Raw genomic sequence first — 22,727 nt, 5'->3', positions numbered from 1 at the left:
GGCACGGGGCACATCAGGGCACATTATGGCACATCAGGGCACATGGCACGGCACATAGCACATCAGGGCACGGGGCATGTCAGGACACGGGGCACATTATGGCACATCAGGGCCCATGGCACATTATGGGGCACATCAGGGCACATTATGGGGCACATCAGGGCACATCGGGGCACATAGCACATCAGGGCATGGGGCACGTCAGGGCACATAGCACATCAGGGCACCAGGCACATCAGGGCACAGGACATCGGGCCACAAGGCACATCAGGTCACGGGGCACATCAGGGCATAGGACATCAGGGCACAGCACATCAGGGCACGGGGCACATCAGGGCACGGGGCACATCAGGGCACATAGCACGTCAGGGCACATCAGGGGATATAGCACATCAGGGCACATAGCACATCAGGGCACGGGGCACATCAGGGCACATTATGGCACATCAGGGCACATGGCACATTATGGGGCACATCAGGGCACATAGCACATCAGGACATATAGCACATCAGGGCATGGGGCACATCATGGCACATTATGGCACATCAGGGAACATAGCACATCAGGGCATGGGGCACATCAGGGCACATTATGGCACATCAGGGCACATGGCACATTATGGGGCACATCGGGGCACATAGCACATTAGGGCATATAGCACATCAGGGCATGGGGCATGTCAGGGGACAAATCACATCAGGGCATGGGCACATCAGGGCACATTATGGCACATCAGGGCACATTATGGCACATCAGGGCACATGGCACAATATGGGGCACATCAGGGCACATCGGGGCACATAGCACATCAGGGCATGGGGCACGTCGGGGCACATAGCACATCAGGGCATGGGGCACATCAGGGCATATAGCACATCAGGGCATATAGCACATCAGGGACCATAGCACATCAGGGCACGGGGCACATCAGGGCACATTATGGCACATCAGGGCACATGGCACATTATAGGGCACATCAGGGCACATTATGGGCCACATCAGGGCACATAGCACATCAGGGCACATAGCACATCAGGGCACATAGCACATCAGGGCATGGGGCACATCAGGGCACATTATGGCACATCAGGGCACATGGCACATTATAGGGCACATTATGGGGCACATCGGGCACATAGCACATCAGAGCATATAGCACATCAGGGCACGGGGCACGTCGGGGCACATAGCACATCAAGGCACATAGCACATCAGGGCACGGGGCACGTTGGGGCACATAGCACATCAAGGCACATAGCACATCAGGGCACGGGGCACATCAGGGCACATTATGACACATCAGGGCACATGGCACGGCACATAGCACATCAGGGCACGGGGCACGTCAGGACACGGGGCACATCAGGGCACATTATGGCACATCAGGGCACATGGCACATTATGGGGCACATCAGGGCACATTATGGGGAAAATCAGGGCACATAGCACATCAGGGCATGGGGCACATCAGGGCACATTATGGCACATCAGGGCACATGGCACATGGCACATTATGGGGCACATCAGGGCACATAGCACATCAGGACATATAGCACATCAGGGCACGGGGCACATCATGGCACATTATGGCACATCAGGGCACATGGCACATTATGGGGCACATCAGGGCACATAGCACATCAGGACATATAGCACATCAGGGCAAGGGGCACATCATGGCACATTATGGCACATCAGGGAACATAGCACAACAGGGCATGGGGCACATCAGGGCACATTATGGCACATCAGGGCACATGGCACATTATGGGGCACATCGGGACACATAGCACATTAGGGCATATAGCACATCAGGGCATGGGGCACGTCAGGGCACAAATCACATCAGGGCATGGGCACATCAGGGCACGGGGCACATCAGGGCACATTATGGCACATCAGGGCACATGGCACAATATGGGGCACATCAGGGCACATCGGGGCACATAGCACATCAGGGCATGGGGCACATCAGGGCATATAGCACATCAGGGCATATAGCACATCAGGGCACATAGCACATCAGGGCACGGGGCACATCAGGGCACATTATGGCACATCAGGGCACATGGCACATTATGGGGCACATCAGGGCACATTATGGGGCACATCAGGGCACATCAGGGCACATAGCACATCAGGGCACGGGGCACATCAGGGCACATTATGGCACATCAGGGCACATGGCACATTATGGGGCACATCGGGCACATAGCAGATCAGGGCATATAGCACATCAGGGCACGGGGCACATCGGGGCACATAGCACATCAAGGCACATAGCACATCAGGGCACATTATGGCACATCAGGGCACATGGCACGGCACATAGCACATCAGGGCACAGGGCACGTCAGGACACGGGGCACATCAGGGCACATTATGGCACATCAGGGCACATGGCACATTATGGGGCACATCAGGGCACATTATGGGGCACATCAGGGCACATAGCACATCAGGGCACCGGGCACATCAGGGCACAGGACATCGGGCCACAAGGTACATCAGGTCACGGGGCACATCAGGGCATAGGACATCGGGGCACAGCACATCAGGGCACGGGGCACATCAGGGCACGGGGCACATCAGGGCACATAGCACATCAGGGCACATCAGGGGATATAGCACATCAGGGCACATAGTACATCAAGGCACGGGGGAAAACATTATGGCACATTATGGCACATGGCACATTATGGGGCACATCAGGGCACATAGCACATCAGGACATATAGCACATCAGGGCACGGGGCACATCATGGCACATTATGGCACATCAGGGAACATAGCACATCAGGGCATGGGGCACATCAGGGCACATGGCACATTATGGGGCACATCGGGGCACATAGCACATTAGGGCATATAGCACATCAGGGCATGGGGCACGTCAGGGCACAAATCACATCAGGGCATGGGCACATCAGGGCACATTATGGCACATCAGGGCACAATATGGGGCACATCGGGGCACATAGCACATCAGGGCATGGGGCACGTCAGGGCACATAGCACATCAGGGCACGGGGCACATCAGGGCATATTATGGCACATCAGGGCACATTATGGGGCACATCAGGGCACATTATGGGGCACATCGGGGCACATAGCACATCAGGGCACATAGCACATCGCACACGGCACATCAGGGCACGGGGCACATCAGGCCACATGGCACATTAGGGCACAGGGCACATAGCACATCAGGGCATGAGGCACATCGGGGCACATCAGGGGGCACATGATCAGGGCACATGATCAGGGCACATGATGGGGCACATTATAGGGCACATCATCAGGGCACATGATCAGGGCACATGATGGGGCACATTATAGGGCACATCAACAGGGCACATGATGGGGCACATCAAGATCTTACTAGCCAGTATGCAGAGTAGTGCAGGAAGCGTGTGTAGTAAGTTCTCTCTCTCATGTCACGCGCGGCTGCTCCCCGGCGGCCCCTCCTCTCTTCTCGTCTATCCCAGATGATCTTACAAGCCAATGGGGATAGACGAGAAGAGAGGAGGGGCCGCCGGGGAGCAGCCGCGCGTGACATGAGAGACAGAACTTACTACACACGCTTCCTGCGCTACTCTGCATACTGGCTAAATCTCGATCTACCCGTCAGGCGACAGCTGTCGGCGGTTGACGAGTAGATCGCCGCGCATCTCAGATGCGGCTGAAACCGGCCACACTGAGCCATCGGCCCACCGGGAATCTCCCGTTAGTCCCGATGGGCAGTCCATCCCTGCTTACCGCTGCTTCCTATGTAGTCTGGGCAGTTGGGGGACTCCACACTGCTATCTTTTTCCTCGTAAACCAGAAAACTATATGTATAGCCTGTGGCCCTGTCACAGAGCTTATACATCTTGACCCCATATCTGGCACGCTTGCTGTTTGAAAGCAAGACGGCCAGAAAGCGTAACCAGGGACTCATCAACGCAGACTCGACGCAAACTTGATTGGGAATAAACAAGGCTGCAAACTGTTGGTTGAAGTGGTTTACGAGGGGTCGAATTTTGTGGAGCCGATCGTATTTAGGGTTTATCCTGAGGATGACAGAGTTCATTGTCATTGAAATGCATGAACCACAAGATTTGCTTGTATCTAGTCCTGGTAATGGAAGCAGAGAACAAGGGCATATAGTGAATTGGGTCAGTAAACCAATATGACCGCAACTCACACTTTTTAGCAATGCCTAGGAGGGATAGGCCCAGAAAGGTCCTAAATTCGGGAAACATTATAGGTTTCCAGGCAAATTCTCTGGCAAGGGTCAAATTTGGATTTGCGGTGATAAATTGAACAGCGTATAAATTGCTTTGGTCCACAATAGATCTGTACAGATCTTCTGTGAAAAACAGATCATAAAAGTCAAGGATACTAAAATCCGCTGTTTCCACCTGAATTCCAGGTTGGCCAGTGAATGGGGGAAGTAAGGGCGCTGCAGAAGTGGTGGGCTGCCGACCAGGATTAGCAAACGCAGCGGGAAGGACACTATGGGCTCTATGGGCCTGTCTGTGAGTTCTTGGTGGCTGTGGGGCACTGCTAGCCACCGCATCAGCTTAAACTGCACTTATGGGACTTGCCACATCACCAAGTGATACTGCAGTGCTAGTTTGTCTACTACCAGGATGTACTAGGTCGCTGGTGCTTGCCAGTTCACCAGAAGGTTGAGTGGCACTAGTACTGGCTCTCTTCTCCATATGAGAACCATGCTGTTGTTGCACCTCAACAACAGAAGAACGGGGTTGGGAATGCCTGACCTTAGCAGGGACCACTACATCGTTGTCAGAGCTATCTGTCAGAATGCCGCTGCTCTCTACGGGTTCGTATACTGAGCCTGAATCTGACAGTGAGGCTTTCCCTTCGCTCTCATCTGTTTGGACGTACCTCTGTTTGGACATTTTGACCACTCAATTTATAGGCACAGCTAATGCGACTCACAGGTAAAAGAGCAACTGCGCCTGCTTGAATCGCTACAAAAAAATTGACTGTTAGCGTTAGCAGGGATCAGGCGTGACTCTGCTAACGCAGCAGTTTTGTGTGCTGTGTTTTGTAAGTGACAGTGATGTATTGATACTGCACTTGGGTGGGCTGGGCTGGGAGGAGGGGCTAAACACAGGTGCTGGCAGGTGTCTGGGCTGATCCTGCTAACGCTGCATTTTTGGGAACACTATACTACTGGGGATGCTAGTATAGATCTGATCAGATAAAAGATATTGATCCGTTCAAACACTATACTAGTAAGGGAGGTGTATGGTGTGTACGTGTGTGTTAGCGTTACTGGCAATCAAAGGGTTAAAATCTGATGCTGTCTGTGATTGAAGCGTAGTATAGTGTTTGGTGTACTCACAGTAGATGTCTTCTTCTACCGCACTGGAACCGAAAAGGGCTTCAAAAGGGGAAATGACATCACTTCCTCTGTCTGTGTTTACATTACACAGGCAAAGGAGGCATTTTATTCGCCAGAACCAATCAGCAGGTCCAGACCAGAAATTATTGGCCTGGGCCTGTAGACTGATCAGTTCTGTAACGCATCCGATGATCGCGGGGACGGCAGGTGCGCGCGTGCGCCTCCTACCCATGCGCACGACGTACACCTAGCGGTGCCAACCTGCCGCAATACAATGACGCTGGTCGGCAGCCAGTTAAATTAGGTGTGAGGAGGCAACACTGGGCGACACTGTGCCTGGTGTAGGAATTACAACAGTTTGTATATGTGCCTCCCACTTTTTAAGGGACCAAAAGTAATGGGACAGATTAACAATCATCCATCAAACTTTCACTTTTTAATACTTGGTTGCAAATCCTTTGCAGTCATTTACAGCCTGAAGTCTGGAACGCATAGACATCACCAGACGCTGGGTTTCATCCCTGGTGATGCTCTGCCAGGCCTCTACTGCAACTGTCTTCAGTTCCTGCTTGTTCTTGGGGCATTTTCCCTTCAGTTTTGTTTTCAGCAAGTGAAATGCATGCTCAATCGGATACAGGTCAGGCGATTGACTTGGCCATTGCATAACATTCCACTTATTTCCCTTAAAGTCTTTGGTTGCTTTTGCAGTATGTTTTGGGTCATTGTCCATCTGCACTGTGAAGCGCCGTCCAATGAGTTCTGAAGCATTTTGCTGAATATGAGCAGATAATATTGCCCGAAACACTTCAGAATTCATCCTGCTGCTTTTGTCAACAGTCACATCATCAATAAATACAAGAGAAGCAGTTCCATTGGCAGCCATACATGCCCACGCCATGACACTACCACCACCATGCTTCACTGATGAGGTGGTATGCTTTGGATCATGAACAGTTCCTTTCCTTCTCCATACTCTTCTCCTCCCATCACTCTGGTACAAGTTGATCTTGGTCTCATCTGTCCATAGAATGTTGTTCCAGAACTGTGAAGGCTTTTTTAGATGTTGTTTGGCAAACTCTAATCTGGCCTTCCTGTTTTTGAGGCTCACCAATGGTTTATATCGTGTGGTGAACCCTCTCTGGTGAAGTCTTTTCTTGATTGTTGACTTTGACACACCTACACCTACCTCCTGGAGAGTGTTCATGATCTGGCCAACTGTTGTGAAGGGTGTTTTCTTCACCAGGGAAAGAATTCTTTGGTCACCCACCACAGTTGTTTTCTGTGGTCTTCCGGGTCTTTTGGTGTTGCTGAGTTCACCGGTGCGTTCTTTCTTTTTAAAGATGTTCCAAACAGTTAATTTGGCCACACCTAATGATTTTGCTATCTCTCTGATGGGTTTGTTTTGTTTTTTCAGCCTAATGATGGCTTGCTTCACTGATAGTGACAGCGCATATTGAGAGTTGACAGCAACAGATTCCAAATGCAAATAGCACACTTGAAATGAACTCTGGACCTTTTATCTGCTCCTTGTAAATGGGTTAATAAGGGAATAACACACACCTGGCCATGGAACAGCTGAGCAGCCAATTGTCCCATTACTTTTGGTCCCTTAAAAGTGGGAGGCACATATACAAACTGTTGTAATTCCTACACCGTTCACCTGATTTGGATGTAAATACCCTCAAATTAAAGCTGAAAGTCTGCAGTTAAAGCACATCTTGTTTGTTTAATTTCAAATCCATTGTGGTGGTGTATAGAGCCAAAAAGATTAGAATTGTGTCGATGTCCCAATATTTATAGACCTGACTGTATGTTATTCAGGTAGATCTCCACCTCTTTAAAGAGGAACTGCAGTCTGCTGACATAATTTGTATTAAAACATCTTTTCCATTGTGAAGCTTCCCTTCAACTACTTTGCATATTATTTTATATAAGCTGTGATTCTGTACTTGCCAAATATGCTGCAGAAATCTGCCTCCACTAAGTCTGGCTGCATCCATTTTAACTGTGGGCAGCTGAAGCTGCTGCCTGTTCACTTTCTGGATTTACACAGACACAGAGACACACCTCCAGCCCTGCAGCTCTCATTGGCCCTCTTATGACTCATCCCCCCTCCCTTCCTGGCAAACTCTCACAAGAGTTAGCGAGAGAACATGCATGATGTCATAGGCCTAGGCTAATTACCAGACAAGAAACAGGAAGTCGGCTGTTTAAGGTATTTACTGGTAGAAAAAAAAAAATTTACTATAGAAAGTTAAAACAACAAGGGCAGCACATTTAATAGATGGAAAGATGAAAAATGTACTGAAGGTCCGCTTTAAGGATGTCTACCCCTGCCTTACAGAATAAGACCACTAACTCAGAGATGCTCTGTGCAGTGGTGACAGCAACAAGAAAAGCTGCCTCACAAGCACAAATGGGTGCATTGTCTGCATTAAGGTAAAAAAAATAAAAAGTCCAATTTGTATGCCTCCTCCTCCTTAAACACTTACCTGATGCGACATCCAGCATTATCCCCATCAGCGGCCCTGATCTCCTCTCTTGCTGCATGCATGAGCTTTAATGAGAGAAGCAGGGGCCATTGGCTCCTGCTGCCCTCAGTCAAAACTTATGAAGAGGGTGCGGGTGGCAGGCACTGCGCTAGGCTGTGTGTGTGTGTGTGTGTGTGTGTGTGTGAGTCTATAGAGCTAGCTATGGGGCACTTGGAGATAAGGAGGAGTGGACTGCACCAGTGGGGGACCCCAGAAATACAGTGGATATAAAAAGTCTACACACCCCTGTTAAAATGTCAGGTTTCTGTGATGTAATAAAAAATAGACAAAGATAAATCATTTCAGAACTTTTTCCATCTTTAATGTGACCTATAAACTGTACAACTCAGTTGAACAACAAACTGAAATCTTTAAGGTTGAGGGAAGTAAAAAAAAAAACGAAAATAATATGGTTGCATAAGTGTGCACACCCTTAAACTAATACTTTGTGGAAGCACCTTTTGATTTTATTACAGCACTCAGTATTTTTGGGTATGAATCTATCGGCATGGCACATCTTGACTTGGCAATATTTGCCCACTCTTCTTTGCAAAAACACTCCAAATCTGTCAGATCTTCTGTGCACAGCCCTCTTCAGATCACCGCACAGATTTTCAATCAGATTCAGGTTTGGGCTCTGACTGGGCCATTCCAAAACTTTATTCTTCTTTTGGTGAAGCCATTCCTTTGTTGATTTGGATGTATGCTTTGGGTTGTTGTCATGCTGAAAGATGAAGTTCCTCTTCACGTTCAGCTTTCTAGCAGAAGCCCGAAGGTTTTGTGCCAATATGGACTGGTATTTGGAACTGGTTTTAATTCCCTCTATCTTGTCTAAGGCCCCTGTTCCAGTTGAAGTAAAACAGTCCCAAAGCATAATGCTGCCACCACCATGCTTTACTGTGGGTATGGTGTTGTTTTGGTGATGTACAGTGTTGTTTTTGCACCAAATATATCTTTTGGAATTATGGCCAAAAAATTCAACCTTGATTTCATCAGACCATAACACATTTTTCCACATGCTTTTGGGAGACTTCAGATGTGTTTTTGCAAAATCTAGCCAGGCTTGGATGTTTTTCTCCGTAAGAAAAGGCTTCCATCTTGCCACTCTACCCCATAGCCCAGACATATGAAGAATACAGGAGATTGTTGTCACATGTACCACACAGCCAGTAACTGCCAGGAGCTCCTTTAATGTTGCTGAAGACCCCTTGGAAGCCTCCCTAACCAATTTTCTTCTAGTCTTTTCATCAATTTTGGGGTGATGTCCAGTTCTTGGTAATGTCACTGTTGTGCCATATTTTCTCCACTTGATGATGATTGTCTTCACTATGTTCCATGGTATATCTATGCCTTGGACATTTTTTTGTACCCTTCTCCTGACTGATACATTGGCTTTTGCTGTTGGATGTGACTAAGAAAATTTCAGGAAAGACTTACTAGAACAGCTGAACTTTATTTTAGGTTAATCAGAGGCACTTTAAATGATGGCAGATGTGCACTGACTCCTATTTAACATGAGTTTGAATGTGATTGCTTAATTCTGAACACAACTACATCCCCAGTTATAAGAGAATGTGTACCAGGGACATGCAGTCAGGGGAAGCAGGTGAGGCAGAGCCTGCCATAAACATAAAAAAATAAATAAAAATAATTTGAGCTTTTGGGGTCCAGGTCAGCAACCTGAGGTCACAGAGACCCCAAATTTGGGTGGTAGGTAGCCTAAGACAGCTTTCACACTGGAGGCATTTTTCAGGCGCTACAGTGCTAAAAATAGTGCCTGCATAGCGCCTGAAAAAAGCCTCAGCTGCAAACCCAGTGTGCAAACCCAAAGCTCGAGTGCAAACCCAAAGCTCGAGTGCTTTCACACTGGGGTGCTGTGCTGGCAGGGCATCACAAAAAGTTCTGCCAGCAGCTTCTTTGCAGCTCTGTAGAAGCGGTGAATACACCACTCCTCCACCGCTCTTGCCTATTGAAAACAATGGGGCAGCACCGCCATACCGCCGGCAAAGCGCCGCTGCAGTGGCGTTTTGCGGGTGGATTTAACCCCTTTTCGACCCCACACTTGGGCCCCTTTCACACTGGGGCGGTTTGCAGGCGTTATTGCGCTAAAAATAGCGCCTGCAAACCGCCCCTAAACAGCCTCCGCTGTTTGTTGGCTTTCACACTGAAGCGGTGCGCTGGCAGGAGAAGAAAAAATCTCCTGTCAGCCGCATCTTTGGAGCGGTGAAGGAGCGGTGTGTTCACTGCTCCTAAACCGCTCCTGCCCATTGAAATCAATGGGACAGCGCGGCTATACCGCGGTAATACCGCGGCTATAGCCGCGCTATACGAGGGGTTTTAACCCTTTTTCAGCCGCCAGCGGGGGGTTAAAACCGCACCGCTAGCGGCCGAATACCGCGGTAAAACAGCGCTAAAAATAGCGCTGTTTTACCGCCGATGCCCCCTACCTCCCCAGTGTGAAAGGGGCTTTATGCACTCATATTTTACTTTACTTTTACTCCCCCCCTAAAAGATTTCAGCTTGTTTTTCAATTAAGTTGTATAGTTTATAGGTCACATTAAAGGTGGAAAAAGTTCTGAAATGTTTTATCTTTGTCTCATTTTTTTACATCACAAAAACCTGACATTTTAACAGTGTGTAGACTTTTTATATCCATTGTAGATGTACAGGGCCACTCTGTGCAAAACCATTGCACAGAGCAGGAAGTATACAATTTTTATTATTTAAATTTTAAAAAATCTAGCTTTACACTGCTTTTAACTGGGTAGGTTGAAGTTAAAGGAGTTGTAAAGTCTCAAGGTTTTTCACCTTAATGCATTAAGGTGAAAAACATTAAGGTGAAAAATCTTCTGTGGTGCAACTGCCCCCAAGAGCCCCCTTTTCCTTACCTAAACTGGATTGTTCCAGCGACGGGAACGAGCCCAGCAGCTCCAGCCGCTGTCTCGAGTCCTCATTGGATAGATTGATAACAGCAGGAGCCATTGGCTTCCACTGCTGCCAATCAAATCCAGTGACACGGGAGCCAGGGGGGTGGGGTCGAGTCCTGCTGTCTGTGTCAATGGACGCAGCAGCAGGACTCGGGAGCACGCCCGCAGCCAGGAACGCCACCGGGGACCCCAGTAAAGGAGGATTGGGGCCGCTCTGTGCAAAACCCTTGCACAGAGCAGGTAAGTATGACATGTTTGTTATTTAAAAAAAAAAACTAACCTTTACAATCTAACCTTTACAATCACCTTTGACAGGCCATAGACAGAGCGACTTTCTTTGCTGCAACCACGGGTTGCAGCAAAGAAAATCGCCCGATTACCAGTCAGTGTTGAGGGGGGAATCCCTCCATCAGAGCCATTGTATTCTCCCGGCGGAGGGAGCTGTCCCTGCAAGGTGAACACAGTGATTACTGCTAGTGGCTATAAAGGCCACTAGTAATAATCACATGTAAAATCCGACAGACTGGTTGTACCCAAGTTGATCTATCAATCAGCTTGGGTACATTTAGCCTGCCTATACATGGTTTTAATCTCGGCCAATCCCTGCTGAACTAATCAAGATCTGTATCGTCTATGGCCAGCTTTAAAAGCTGATTGGTTACTATCCACATCTGCTTTAGTAAATTCTCCCCAAGGTATGTTAATATATTCAGACTTTCTCTTGGGTTCCTACTACATGAATGACCAGGATAAACAACATGTCCACAATAAAAGATCAGTTTTGCAAGACACTCGCGGAGCCGTCTCTACAAGGTGAACACAGTGATTACTGCTAGTGGCTATAATAGCCGCTAACAACAATCACATGTAAAATCCAACAGGCTGGTTGTACCCGAGTTGATTGATCAATCTACCTGGGTACATTCAGCCTGCCCATACATGGTTTGAATCTCGGGCAGTCTCTGCTGAACTAGCCAAGATCTGTATCGTCTATGGCCAGCTTTGAAAGCTGATTGGTTACTATGCACAGCTGCTTTAGTAAATTCTCCCCAAGGTATATTAGTTTATTCATTACAGTAGTACCTTGGATTATGAGCATAATCCGCTCCAGAAGCATGCTTGTAATCCAAAGTGAATTTCCCCATAGGAATAAATGGAAACTCCAGTGTCACTGCTAGTGTATACAGTACTGCATGTGGCCAGAGGTGGTGGGTGGGGAGGGATGGGGGGCCGGAGACACTCGGAAACACGCGGAGTCCACTCGGAGACACTCGGGAACGGAGTGTTTCTGAGTGTCTCCGAGCCGCACCTCTGGCCACATGCAGTACTGCGCACCCCAGAGGCTTGAATCCTTCTCGTCTTGCGAGACAACTTAAATTTAAAAAAAAACAGCTCGTATTGCGAAACACTCATAAACTGCGTTACTCGCAATCCGAGGTTTTACTGTACTAGACTTTCTGTTGGGTTCCTACTACACGAATGGGCAGGATAAACAACATGCACACAATAAAAGATCCATTTTGCAAGACAGTCACGTGTAATTATTAGGTATGCGATACAGATAGATATTTTTAGACCATCCTGTTATTAGTAACAGTCCCTTTGTAGTTGTGAAGTACAGGAGCTACATATCTGCATATGTCTGATTAGATTATCTGAAGACAGTGAAAGAATGAAGCACTGCAATTACAGAGGACAGTGCTGCAATGCACACAGGGAGGGCAAAGGCTGAGAATTGAAAGGCTTCATTTATACAATGTGGGAATCATACACAGATCCCCATCTCCTGTAGCAGCCCCTCACACTGTTGCATGCAGAAAAGGAGGAGCCTGCTATAAACACTAGTTTCCAAGCACACACAAAATTCATATGCACATACACTGCTTGCCATTTCTCCCTGTTGTTGCTGGTGCTGTCACACTGCAAGGATTGCTATGCAGTACAAGGACACTTTAGTTGACATCTCTCACTGTTTCTGCAGCTGCTACACATAAAGGCACTGAGATCCACATAAGCTGCTCATTTCAATCCCAAAAAGATCATCAGTACAATTCACCCTAAAAAAACAAACAAAAAAAAAAAACAGCTGACTGACATCCAAGCAACATGTCCGGAAGCAAATCTCCTTTCAAAAAGAGAGCCAGTCTGCAGGCACCAAGCCCAGCAGGTGAGTGACAGGGGTTGGGTATTAGTGCTGGAGTGCAGGTGGTAAAAGAGGACAGCTTTGATGGGCAGATGGTAAAAGAAGGATAAGAAGGAGGAGGAGGGACAAGGAGAGATTTTACAGAGGAGCTTTACATGCTCATACATGAAGACTGCAATAAAACTGTTGTATTTGGAAACTGTGTATAGTAACAGATTCTGTGAAAAAAAAATGAATGTCAACAATTGTCTGTTTATAGTCAGTATAGCATGGCGATATTGTCGAATAAATCAAAAATAGATCTTCCTAATTCTTTCATAGGAAACAGCATCTAGAATTTAGAATAGAGAATATAGGGAATAGATAAGCAAGGAATAGAATGTCAAACGTGCTGTCATTAAAAGGGATGGCTACCACTAGCTTGTGTATTATTCATTGGCACACCTGGGTAGAGTGTAGAAGGTGGAAGTGTAATCACAGGTTACGTAGGCATAAGAGATGAGAAAAAGAAAAGCCAGATAGATGTTTCAAGGGAGGAAGATGAAAAAATCCATTAGACATCTTTATTTTTTGACAGGCTTCAGCAAAAAGGAAAAGATGACAATTATTTGTATAAAAGACCTAGACTAAGTCTACAGTTGTTATAAAGCCATTTATTTTTTACACTTACATGATTACACTAAAATTAATATCGCTGTACTAGCACCATCTTAACAGAGCCGTAACTCTAACATTAGTAGCAAAGCTGTAACAGTGAAAAAAAAAAAAAGATTATAGCTAACTAAAGATGCCTCAAAGAGGAACTTCCCTTGTTTCTACAAAAATAAAAGTCAGCAGGTGCAAGTAGTGTAGTGTAAGAAAGACATACTAGTCCATGACGTCTGTGCACTGTCTTCTAGAAGCTAAAGTTTTCAAAGCTCTTTAGGTTCCTGTGTCACTATCCTGGATTCAGTAGCCAGGATAGTGACTCTGTAGCCAGCTATCGCTTTCTGATGACATGCACAAGATTAGCCAGCTGAGGTAGATTGGGCCTGTAGCCTCCTTGGATGTGTGATGCGATCCCAGGAGGTGGAGGGTAGAGGACGAATCTAGTGCAACCTCATCCTCGCCTAGGCAAGGAATAACAAAGTGGGAGCAAGTACCTTCTGAAAAGATACTTGCTAACCCCAACATTTTTTTTAAATGTGTAACAGGGAAGGGGAGGGAATGGGGTGCCCAACATTTTTTTTCATTTGGCAGTTTACTACCGCTTTAAGTTTGCAATATATAGCTATATATTGATCTGTAAAATCAACAAAATTAACTGTGTAGATTGAATCTGGTCATAAACATCCTGATCCTGCTATAATTGGCCAGATGCAATCTTTGGACATGGATTGGGTAATATAGGAGTAACCCTCAGAGGTGATACAAATTCTTCTGACATTTAAAAATGGCCCAAAATACATCCCTGGGAATTACAGACCAGTTAGCCTAACATCAATAGTATGTGAACTCTTGGAGGGGATGATAAGGGACTATATACAAGATTTTAGTAAGAGAACGGTATCATTAGCAGTAATCAGCATGGATTCATGAAGAATCGTTCTTGCCAAACCAATCTATTAACCTTCTATGAGGAGGTGAGTTGCCATCTAGATAAAGGAAGGCCCGTAGACGTGGTGTATCTGGATTTTGCAAAAGCATTTGACACAGTTCCCCAAAAAACAAGGGAGAGTTCAGAGGGTGGTGATAAATGGGGACTACTCAGAATGGTCAGGGGTGGGTAGTGGAGTCCCCCAGGGTTCTGTGCTGAGACCAATCCTGTTTAATTTGTTCATAAACAACCTGGAGGATGGGGTAAACAGTTCAATCTCTGTATTTGCTGATGATACTAAGCTAAGCAGGGCAATAACTTCTCTTCAGGATGTGGAAACCTTGCAAAAAGATCTGAACAAATTAATGGGGTGGGCAACTACATGGCAAATGAGGTTCAATGTAGAAAAATGTAAAATAATGCATTTGGGTGGCAAAAATATTAATGCAATCTATACATTGGGGGGAGAACATCTGAGGGAATCTAGGATGGAAAAGGACCTGGGGGTCCTAGTAGATGATAGGCTGAGCAATGGCATGCAATGCCAAGCTGCTGCTAACAAAGCAAACAGAATATTGGCATGCATTAAAAAGGGGATTCATTTCAGAGACAAAACGATAATTCTACCGCTCTACAAGACTCTGGTCCGGCCGCACCTAGAGTATGCTGTCCAGTTCTGGGCACCAGTCCTCAGGAAGGATGTACTGGAAATGGAGCGAGTACAAAGAAGGGCAACAAAGCTAATAAAGGGTCTGGAGGATATTAGTTACTCAGAAAGGTTGCAAGCACTAAACTTATTCTCTCTGGAGAAGAGACGCTTGAGAGTGGATATGATTTCAATTTACAAATACTGTACTGGTGACCCCACAATAGGGATAAAACTTTTTTGTGGAAGGGAGCTTAACGAGACACGTGGCCACTCATTAAAATTAGAAGAAAAGCAGTTTAACCTTAAACTACGTAGAGGTCTCTTTACTGTAAGAGCGGCAAGGATGTGGAATTCCCTTCCACAGGCGGTGGTCTCAGCGGGGAGCATCGATAGTTTCAAGAAACTATTAGATAAGCACCTGAATGACCACAACATACAGGGATATACAAGGTAATCACACACATAGGTTGGACTTGATGGATTTGTGTCTTTTTTCGACCTCACCTACTATGTAACTATGTAAAAGTACTCAATATCTTCTTGTCTGTTTTGTCTTAAGGATACGTGTCCATCTCTAGTCAGAAGTCCCCATAAAAATGATATAACAATTTGTCCATTTTTAGCTGGATTGGGAAACAATATGATGTCTATATGGCATCAGCTTTGGCTAAGATTGGTCAAGAGAAAAAGCGATCTAACAATTTGAAAAAAAATTACCCAATCACTTTCACACTAGCCCGCATGTAGGCAGGTTCAAAATGTTGGTTCTAGCGAGTAAGCGGCTGGCCCAGGCCGGGGGAAAGGGTTAAGGTGTTACTAAACCCAAAACAGTTAAATCACTCTGTATATGCAGTAAAGCATGCTTGTTACACTCACTGTGGAACCTAAGGGGTTAGTCCTCTGTATTGTGTGAAAAAGCTGTTTGATCCTGTCTTCTCTGTTTCTCTCCTTCTTCCACTGTCCCCAATCAATCTCCTGATAGAACAGAGGCTAGGGGACAAGCTGCACATGCTCAATTTGGAATGTATTGCTAGAGAGTTTTTTTGGGAGAGTGCATGTGATCAGCACAGGGCCAATTAGCACTGTCCAGAGGGTCAGGGGTCCTGCAGCCTGATAGGACAGTCAGGGGAGAAAAAACAAACTCCTCCTACAAGCTTTAACCAAACACTGAGAGAAGTCACAAGACTGCTATATACTGCTGATGAGAAAAGGTATCTAGCTGTTTGTATTTACTATTGCATTTTCATGTTCTGTGTACTGTGGGAGACCAGATATAGTGAATGCAGGGTCCGTTCCCGGGCTTTTTGGTCCTAGCCAGCCTACCTGTGCTATAAAAAGGGGGAAGGCTGAGGTCCTGTGCCTTGGGTAGCCAATTTCATAGTTTCATAGTTGGTAAGATTGAATAAAGACACTAGTCCATCCAGTTCAACCTATGTAGATGTATGTATGTCAATGTCGATAATCATTTCCCATTTGGTTGGTTCTGTTCCCGCTCACGGTTGGAGGTACTAGGATTGCTGCGCCTTGCGGTTCCTGTTAGGACACCGGGATTTTTGGAGACATCCAAGCAATGGAGAATTCTAAGATGGACTCTCACTTCATAGAGTATGCCTGGCAGCCACACCACAGTACTGTCATGCTGTAACCTGTTCAGTAAAGTTACATTAACTGCTCTGAGCCTGGCTTGAAGTTATTCAAAGGGGTACATGTTGGTTCTGCCATATCTGAAAGAACCAGAGTATGTAAAGCACTACTGAGTATGAAGTAACATCATTATCAGAGGGTTAACTAGGCAAGACAAGGAAGAAGGAGTGTAGTTGCTAAGTATAACCAAGTTCAAGTTGAGAGGAGATATGTGTCAGGAACCATGAATCAGACTGAGACAAAAATGCAGTAAAAATCACACTTTTTAAGAAAATGGTAAAATGGTACAAACAGAGCAAACATAGTCAAAAAATAGCCAGGCTTCAATAACCAGAGTGGGTAGTCGGAACAAGCCAGTGAAACAGGAATCCAGAGAGCAGCATGGTAGAGGCTGGAAACAGGATTAGGAACCAGAAGTGAAGTCAGCCAGGCAAAAGTCTTTAACAGGAAAACACAGCAGAGAGTATCCGGATATGTTGACCAGGCGAAGGCACAGGAGATCTGATCCAGGCAGTTTAAATAGCAAGCAGGGCTAGCTGATGAGCAGGAAATGAAGACCAGGTGAGTCACTGTGGAATGAAGAGTACGGCAATTAACCGACAGCTGAGCACAGAGCTCTGAGAAGGAAGGGCTGAGCTCAGCCCTGACAATATGATATAAAAAATACATCAATGTTGGTTCTAGCTTAGGGAATAAACGATTTAGTCTCATGGAGTGTAAGAAGAGACGTGGCTACTCAATGAAATTGGAGGAAAAGCGGTTAGGGTTTTTTTCACTGTCAGGACAGTAAGGATGTGGAACTCCCTTCCACAATCGGTGCTGACAGCAGGCAGTATTGATAGTTTTAAAAACTCTTGGATGTGCATCTTAGCAAACACAGTATACATGGATATGGGAAAAAATTTTTTACATGAATACACACACCCACACAAGTTGAACTGGATGGACTAGTGCCTTTATTCAACCTTACCAACTATGTAACTATGTAAGCTCAAGATATCAAACAACCAGTCCTTAGGCGTGGTACCTGGTAAGGTAACAGGTCCTCCGGTAGCAAGAGGTCAATGTCTGGCCCCCTCCCTACTGCTCAGTATCCAATAGAAACCGCATCCAAACTCTAGGTACGGAGATCTATGGCCTGGTCACGTGGTACGAGAAGGAAGGAGTTAATGAGTGCACGCATGAGGTCTGTGCTTTGTGCATGGCGGGACCCCATTCTGTTACTGGGAGTGAGGTACCAGAGGTACGCTGGACTGGTGGAGTGGGCGCAGGATCAGCATGTCCCTCCTAATGCATGATCTACCAAGTTACAGTGTTTAGTGACATGAGTCAGAGGAATTCTGCACTTTTACTGCACACAGTGTAAAGACTCATCTCTAAGTTGGGGAATTGCCTTAATGTTAGATCCTTCACATAAATGCAGTCTCTGACTGGTTCTGGGCATTGATGAGCGCGTTCTGTGCGAAAGGTAACCCCGCATGCAGCAGTTTAGAGTGTGGGCAGCAACGTTTTTGGACAGCAGAGCTGTGCTGCAAGGAGTGGTGCGCTGCTCTTGCTCTGTTGTAACACGCAGGGCTATCCAGAGAGGTGCGATATTATGAGAAACATTGTGTTTGTGTGAACATAACACACAGAAAACTATTTTTTTTGTGTCATTGCAGTTACCCCTGTGTTTATCCATGAGGACAAATGCAGTTAACTGCACATAGTGAGAACTTTGTGTGGATGGGGAAATACAGCTTTCATTTAGGAGACACAGCATCAAGCTTCTGCATTCTCATTGTATGCAGAAAGAAGCAGTTCCAAAGTAAGCAGACACAGGCCCCGTATGGTGGCATTTAAGTTCTATCTGATTTAATATAATGTTAATAGAATGTAAGCATGTCCTCATGCAATATACTGTAGATGTTTTGCTGAACTCCCAAATCAAAATCATGGTATGAAAAAAAAAAACAAATCGTCTAAATACCCTAATCATACCTCTTACCCTCCAGGCTTCCCCTCTGCCTACTACGCTCAGGGCTTATCCCACAGATTCTTTATTTGGTAAAATCACAGAACTAGCTATCAGTGTGACATCCAGGATTCACCCTGTCTCTCAGGAGCACAGAGAATGGCTCCTGTGTGAATGAAGCTTGCAAACATTACTTGCAAGCTTCAGTAATAAATACATTGAAACAGTAGTATTGTCATGATGTATTTTTATTAGTCCTTTTACATGAAGAGAAGGGCAATGCAAGGATTGGGAAAGACATGGGAAACCCTGAAGGGTGTAAAGATGCATTGCACATTGTGGTGCCCATGCCCACTAATAGAGGCAAAACCATGCTTTCCTATAGGCAAAAGAGAGACAGAATTATGTCATATAATACCGCCTGCAGAATTTTCTTGCAGGCAGAATAATATTCTTTTTAGGCCTATGCAATCTCTTTGTACAACCAAGAGAGTGGGATCATTCATCCAGGACAGTACCAAATGCACATAAACATTAAAGTAGCCATTTTTGTCCTTCATAAACTCGCAATTAAGATAATTCTTTCAGTATACCCCACCCATCTGCTAGTCTTTGGCAACATCTTACCCAGGGCCAGATTTTAACATATGCAAGGCAGGCGTGAACCTGCAGGTGTTGTGATAGGAAGAGTACTTTGGCTAGCACTGACTGTCTGTTCCTGCAACAAAGACCTAAACTAGGTTATAATTTTGATGGGTCTACTGACATTATTGTGGTTTCTGTTTATATGTCTTAATAAAGCAGTGGCTTTGTATGTGGATGTGAGACGATGCCATTTAGAAAAGGGCTGATGGCTTTCAAGATAGGATACAGTAGCCACCCCTGAAAATGCTGACGTAAACTACTGATTTCAATAACTTTTGACTCTACAGGAAATCTCTAAGCCAGATGTTCTGAATTATCAGCTGCATTGCACAATAGTCATGGGCCTGAGGCTGCGCATAAGTAGTTTGGTTTCCATTTTTTTTTTTAATATTTAGCATTATTATTGACACAGACCTTTTGATTACCTGCTTTTTACCATCATTTGTTATATTTATTTATTTTTATTTTATTTCAGGTACCAAAAAAAAAAAAAAAGATATAGTGCTGTCAATTCACGCAGCGCTTTACATATGCATTGCACATTCACATCGGTCCCTGTCCTCATGCAGCTTACAATCTAAGGTACCTAACTCACATTGCTACATATACATATTAGGGCCAATGACATACCTCCCAACTTTTTGAGGTGGGAACGAGGGACACCTAATAGCAAAAGTTTGTAGGCATAGGACATACCTCCTGCCATGCCCACTTAAAGGACAAATATACAAAAAAAAGTCCACAAGTCCTTTTTTTACCACTAGTATTCCTTTATACTGGCTTTTGAGATTTACAAATGCAGCAATTTAGAAATGTGATGAAAGGTTTAGCACTGGGAAACACTTTTTGAAAGCTAAATAGTGCATTTTATATACAACTATATAGATCAGACCAAAATAAGGGGCAAATGAGGAGGAAAGATGGATAGAGGGACTTCGTTCCAAATCAGGGACAGTCCCTCAAAATTTAGGGACAATTGGGAGCTATGCAATTAACCTACCAGCATGTCTTTGGAGTTTAATTATATCTCATGAGATGACTAAAATTTTGACTCTCTCACAAACTGTCATCTATAAGAGCCCTTTGACACTGGGGCGGGGGCGTTGTCGGCGGTAAAGCGCCGCTATTGTAAGCGGCGCTTTACCGTCAGTATGCGGCCGCTAGCGGGGCGGTTTTACCCCCCCTGCTAGTGGCCGAGAAAGGGTTAAAACCACCGCAAAGCGCCTCTGCAGAGGCGCTTTGCCGGCGTTATAGCCGCGCCGTCCCATTGATTTCAATGGGCAGGAGCGATAAAGGAGCGGTATACACTCCGCTCCTTCACCGCTCCAAAGATGCTGCTGGCAGGACTTTTTTTACCGTCCTCCTCGGGGGCCCTCGGGGCTTTCACACTGGAATTAAAGCAGCGGCTGTTTCGGGTCGGTTTGCAGGCGCTATTATTAGCGCAATAGCGCCTGCAAACCGCCCCAGTGTGAAAGGACCCTTACACTTAATAAAATATAACTATGCATTTTATGTAGTGCACATGATGAATTCCTACAGGTTCTTGATGCTCATGGCACCCAAAAGTTTATTATTTTCATATCTCTAATGCAATATGAGAGAACAAACAAATGAAATCGGGGGCATGTAGCATCCTGTATGAGGTTGGGTTCATAGTGGTGCGATCACAGACACCGCATGTGAGTCACACCGCATTGCTGTGCACATCACATGCAATGTGTGTGCGATGCAAATTCAGTCATACAAACTGTATGGCTGAAACCACATCGCATTCGCACCAAAATGGTGCAGGACCCTTTTTTTGGTCTGCACTGGAATAGGATTGCATGGGTGTTCATACCCACGTAATCCAATTCCTGTACCATTTTACATCTGCAAACCAATCTGGGGGTGATATTAACTTTACATTAACACCCGCAGCCATTTCAGGTGCGATGTGGGAACCTGCGCAGGAATCGCAGGTTTCCTGCATCGCACCAGTGAGAACCGAGCCTTATATTGTTTGTGAAAAGATTATATTTATTAATATTATGACTTACTTAAATAATAACCACATTTAAGCAGCATCCGCATAGAAACCCAGAAAATCCCTAACGATTCACAAATGTTTCTCGCAGCCATATGTTGGCACTGCCTTGCTCGTGAGAATAATATGGGAGTTAAGTAGAACTAAATTTTTCCATAATTGTGTCAGGGTCAGTAATTCAGAAAGATGTATAGCCATTTATAAATAGGTGAAACCTATTTGCTTCTGTACTAGTGATTAATATATTTTTACATTTTTACATTAAAGTAAAAAAGGTGAGCTAACCCTGTAGTCACCTAAAGGGTAAGTTCACTGTTTAAAAAAAAAACAATGCTTCTCTTCTGATAACATACCTCTATTTTGTCTTCTTACTAGAGTGGAGCAGCTGGTGGACAGGTACCCCTAAGTGCTTCAGAAGGGAGCACTATTCTTTTCCCGAGGGCAGCATATGGGCAGTGTGCTTTCTCTCCTGTCAACTTGTTGGCTGCTGCAAAGGGAGGGACAGAGAGGGCACATTGCACATGTGCGGCCTTTGGGAAAAAGATGGTGCTTCCTTCTGTAGTGCTAGGGGGTGCTTTTCCTCTTATGCCGCGTACACACGAGCGGACTTTCCGGCATACTTGGTCCGGCGATCTTTTCGACGGACTTTGTACGCTAGGTGCGCCGGACTTAAAAACGGACGGACTTGGACACACATGATCACTCCAAAAGTCCGATGGTTTTGAACGTGGTGACGTACAGCACGTACGACAGGACTAGAAAAAGGAAGTTCAAGCCCCACTATGGCACCCTTTGGGCTCCTTCTGCTAATCTCGTGTTTACCTCATGTTAGTAGAAGTTCGGTTAGAGATGAGTCGCGCTTTTCACACTTCAGCTTATTTCGATCGTTTTCTGCGGTTCAGTTTGTGCTTGTGAGGTTTGTATCTGCTTTTCAGTGCGTGTTGGTCAGTTCGTAACCTACCTAGCAGCCCGTTCTGGTCTGCTCGTTCCTGATTTTCAGGTCGCTCTTCATAGGCCTTGCTGTTCTTCAGTGCGTTTGTTCTAAGTTTGTTTGTTTGACCAGCCGACCATTTTGAAGCCATGTTGCATGGACGTACTCGTTCTCGAGTTCGTGCTGCGTGGGGACTTGGTGTTGGGGTTAATACTTTGACCCGAGTCCAGTCCATGAACAGGGTGAGGAGCAGTTCATGGATGAAGAATTGGTTGCGCCAGCGTGACCAATTCTCGCACATACCTTTGCTCTGTGAGATCCGTGAGAATAATCCTGAGGATTTC

The 22,727-nt window shown here is 45.8% G+C and overlaps 1 protein-coding gene across 2 annotated transcripts in view; it reads left to right on the top strand.

Moving 5' to 3' along the window:
• The window catches only part of AMPD2 (adenosine monophosphate deaminase 2), a 334,786-nt gene that overhangs the window by 25,076 nt on the left and 286,983 nt on the right, over positions 1–22,727 (top strand). Inside the window, exon 1 of one of the 2 annotated variants that reach the window (XM_073615890.1) lies at positions 12,581–12,982. The exons of the other annotated variant lie outside the window; for it this stretch is intronic. Within the exon in view, the coding sequence (XP_073471991.1) occupies positions 12,922–12,982 (61 nt within the window). The 5' untranslated portion in view covers positions 12,581–12,921. Of the gene's footprint in view, positions 1–12,580; positions 12,983–22,727 lie in introns of those variants that run through there. 2 annotated transcript variants of the gene reach the window in all.

This window comes from Aquarana catesbeiana, linkage group LG02, assembly GCF_042186555.1.
Source record: "Aquarana catesbeiana isolate 2022-GZ linkage group LG02, ASM4218655v1, whole genome shotgun sequence".
In the NCBI taxonomy this organism is placed as follows: Eukaryota; Metazoa; Chordata; class Amphibia; order Anura; family Ranidae; genus Aquarana; species Aquarana catesbeiana.
Note: the sequence above shows the minus strand (reverse complement) of the source record. Positions and strands in the feature narration are given on the sequence as shown.